Here is a 2,666-nt window from a genome sequence, read left to right as displayed (position 1 = left end):
TGGCTGGCTTGCTGCTAGAAAGAGAAAAGAAAGGGGAGAAAAATCCCCACGATTTCTCCTCAAATGTAGCGCCCAAGGGCAAAGCCGAAACGAATCGAAACGAAACCATCTGCGCGACAAAACGGAACGGAAAGCGTCCTTGAAACAAACAAACCCAAGTCCGTCCGCCCCACCCCCACCCAATCAATCCCGAGATCCAGCGAGCGCCCGCATTGCCGCCGCACTCAGATCGCGACATGGCGCCGCAGCTGACCGGCGCGCCCGGCTCGGCGGCGGCGGCGGGCGGCGCCTCCGCGGCCCTCAAGCCGCAGTTCCACCACTACCACCACCACCGCCTCCCCGCGCGCCACCACCACCACCCCTCGCTCCTCTCCAAGCTCGCCTTCTGGTCCGTCTGCTCCCTCTCGCTGCTCCTCGCCTTCCTCCTCCTCTCCCCATCCTCCTCCTCCGCCCCCGCCTCGCGCGCCACCGACTCCCCGCGCCGCTCCCTCCACGCCTCCCAGGCCACCGCCTCCTACGGCGGCGCCGCCTGGGAGAAGAAGGTGCGGGCCTCCGCGCGCGTCAGGCGCGCCAACGGCGGCCGCGCCGGCCTCTCCGTCCTCGTCACCGGCGCCGCGGGCTTCGTCGGCTGCCACGCCGCCGCCGCGCTGCGCCGCCGCGGCGACGGCGTGCTCGGCCTCGACAACTTCAACGACTACTACGACCCCGCCCTCAAGCGCGGCCGCGCCGCGCTCCTCGCGCGCGCGGGGGTCTACGTCGTCGACGGCGACATCGCCGACGCCGACCTCCTCGCCAAGCTCTTCGACGTCGTCCCCTTCACCCACGTACTCCACCTCGCCGCGCAGGCCGGCGTGCGCCACGCGCTCGTCGACCCCATGTCCTACGTGCGCGCCAACGTGGCCGGCCTCGTCGCGCTGCTCGAGGCGGCGCGCGCCGCCGACCCGCAGCCGGCGGTCGTCTGGGCGTCCTCCTCCTCGGTCTACGGGCTCAACTCCCACGTGCCCTTCTCCGAGCACGACAGGACGGACCGCCCCGCCTCGCTCTACGCGGCCACGAAGAAGGCCGGCGAGGAGATCGCGCATGTCTACAACCACATCTACGGCCTCTCCCTCACGGCCCTACGGTTCTTCACCGTCTACGGCCCGTGGGGGCGCCCCGACATGGCATACTTCTTCTTCACCCGGGACATCCTCGCTGGTCGGCCCATCACCGTCTACGAGAGCTCCGGTGGAGGTGCGCACCAGACCACCATTTCCCGGGATTTCACCTACATTGATGATATCGTCAAGGGATGTATCGGGGCCTTGGATACAGCCGGCAAGAGCACGGGCAGCGGCGGCAAGAAGCGAGGGCCAGCGCCGTTCAGGACGTATAATTTGGGCAACACCTCTCCGGTGCCGGTCACACAGCTAGTGGACTTGCTGGAGAAGATGCTCAAGGTCAAGGCTGAGAGGAGGATTGTCAAGATGCCCAGGAACGGGGATGTGCCATACACGCATGCTAACATCAGCCTTGCGCAGCGGGAGCTTGGGTACCGGCCATCCACCGATCTCCAAACGGGGCTCAAGAAGTTTGTGCGGTGGTATCTCGAGTACTACAACCCTGAGTTGGCCGTGAAGCAGAAGCAGCATGGCAGTAGCAGTGGCAAGGCCTCACGCGGCCGGAACGGCAGCACGAGCAGCGCGAGATGACTGGAGATTCAGCTTCTGGATGGATGGCCCTCTTCTGACGGTGTGTATCTCTTCAGGTGAAACGAAACAATCGTTAATTAGTTAGTGTTGGAAAACTGTTGCCTCTGTTTTGCTCCCCATAGCTGGGCATCACTCCCTAGTTCCATTAGTTGGTTCTTAGGATGACACTGCTAGGAACATTTTTTTCAATCATTTTGGGGAGCAGACGGTGCATTGCAAAGACTACGATAGATTCTTTTAGTGACATTTTGTACCACGAGAGGGAAGGAAGTATATCATGACTCTGTTTCTTTTGTTCAATTGAAGTAGTTCTGATCAGCATTCATTCTCTCCGAAACCTATATGTTACTGAAATTCATGCTAGTTTCCTGTATGGCGGTGCATTTTCCATGCACCTGTGGTATAAAACACGTCTTTGCCTTGTGAATCTTAATATCTAGTGTCTCCTTTGTTGATACGGCTGATGTGATGAAGTGTAATTATAGCCGAATGTTATTGAATTAGATACTTGTTTTGTCTGCTTGATCAATATTACAACAATATTTTTATTTTGATTATGAGCTTATGATGGAAGTTTTTGCAAGCATGCTAAAAAAAATACTTGCCTGTTGTTTGGTCACTTGTGTAACTGTATTATTGCGACTGCAATGGTAGTTCCCATGTTCAACTGCTTGAATTATCAGATTTTTCTTGCTGATTATAAACCACTTGATCTATAGATGAAAAAATAATTACTTATGCTTTAAGGTATGTAGATGGTTGAGTGCTATAGTATCCGAATTGTCAATTGTCTAGAAAAGAGAAACAACACTTCAGGCGGTCTGAAGATGTGCACCGGTGGGAACTTAGATGATCACTACTTGTTATTATAGCAGCCCTGTCTCTTTCCTAACTGTGCACTTAATCTTTCGTGGGACTTTATTGATATTTTCAGACTTGTATTCTAGCAGTATGAGAATGACCTTGTGAGTCCAA

The 2,666-nt window shown here is 56.3% G+C and overlaps 1 protein-coding gene across 1 annotated transcript; it reads left to right on the top strand.

The window, feature by feature from the left end:
- The first annotated feature begins 236 nt into the window (after positions 1-236).
- LOC124697644 (UDP-glucuronate 4-epimerase 3-like) lies at positions 237-2,124 on the top strand. Its single transcript, XM_047230201.1, has one exon. It carries the CDS (start codon positions 237-239, stop codon positions 1,689-1,691), a length of 1,455 nt encoding a protein of 484 aa, XP_047086157.1. The 3' UTR covers positions 1,692-2,124.
- The last annotated feature ends 542 nt before the right edge of the window (positions 2,125-2,666 follow it).

Source organism: Lolium rigidum, chromosome 3 (genome assembly GCF_022539505.1).
Source record: "Lolium rigidum isolate FL_2022 chromosome 3, APGP_CSIRO_Lrig_0.1, whole genome shotgun sequence".
In the NCBI taxonomy this organism is placed as follows: Eukaryota; Viridiplantae; Streptophyta; class Magnoliopsida; order Poales; family Poaceae; genus Lolium; species Lolium rigidum.
This window is presented reverse-complemented; position numbering and strand designations above follow the sequence as displayed.

Bases quoted from the DNA above. Each gene is read 5' to 3' on its own strand.
- LOC124697644 (XM_047230201.1), top strand. From the start codon at position 237: ATGGCGCCGCAGCTGACCGGCGCGCCCGGCTCGGCGGCGGCGGCGGGC.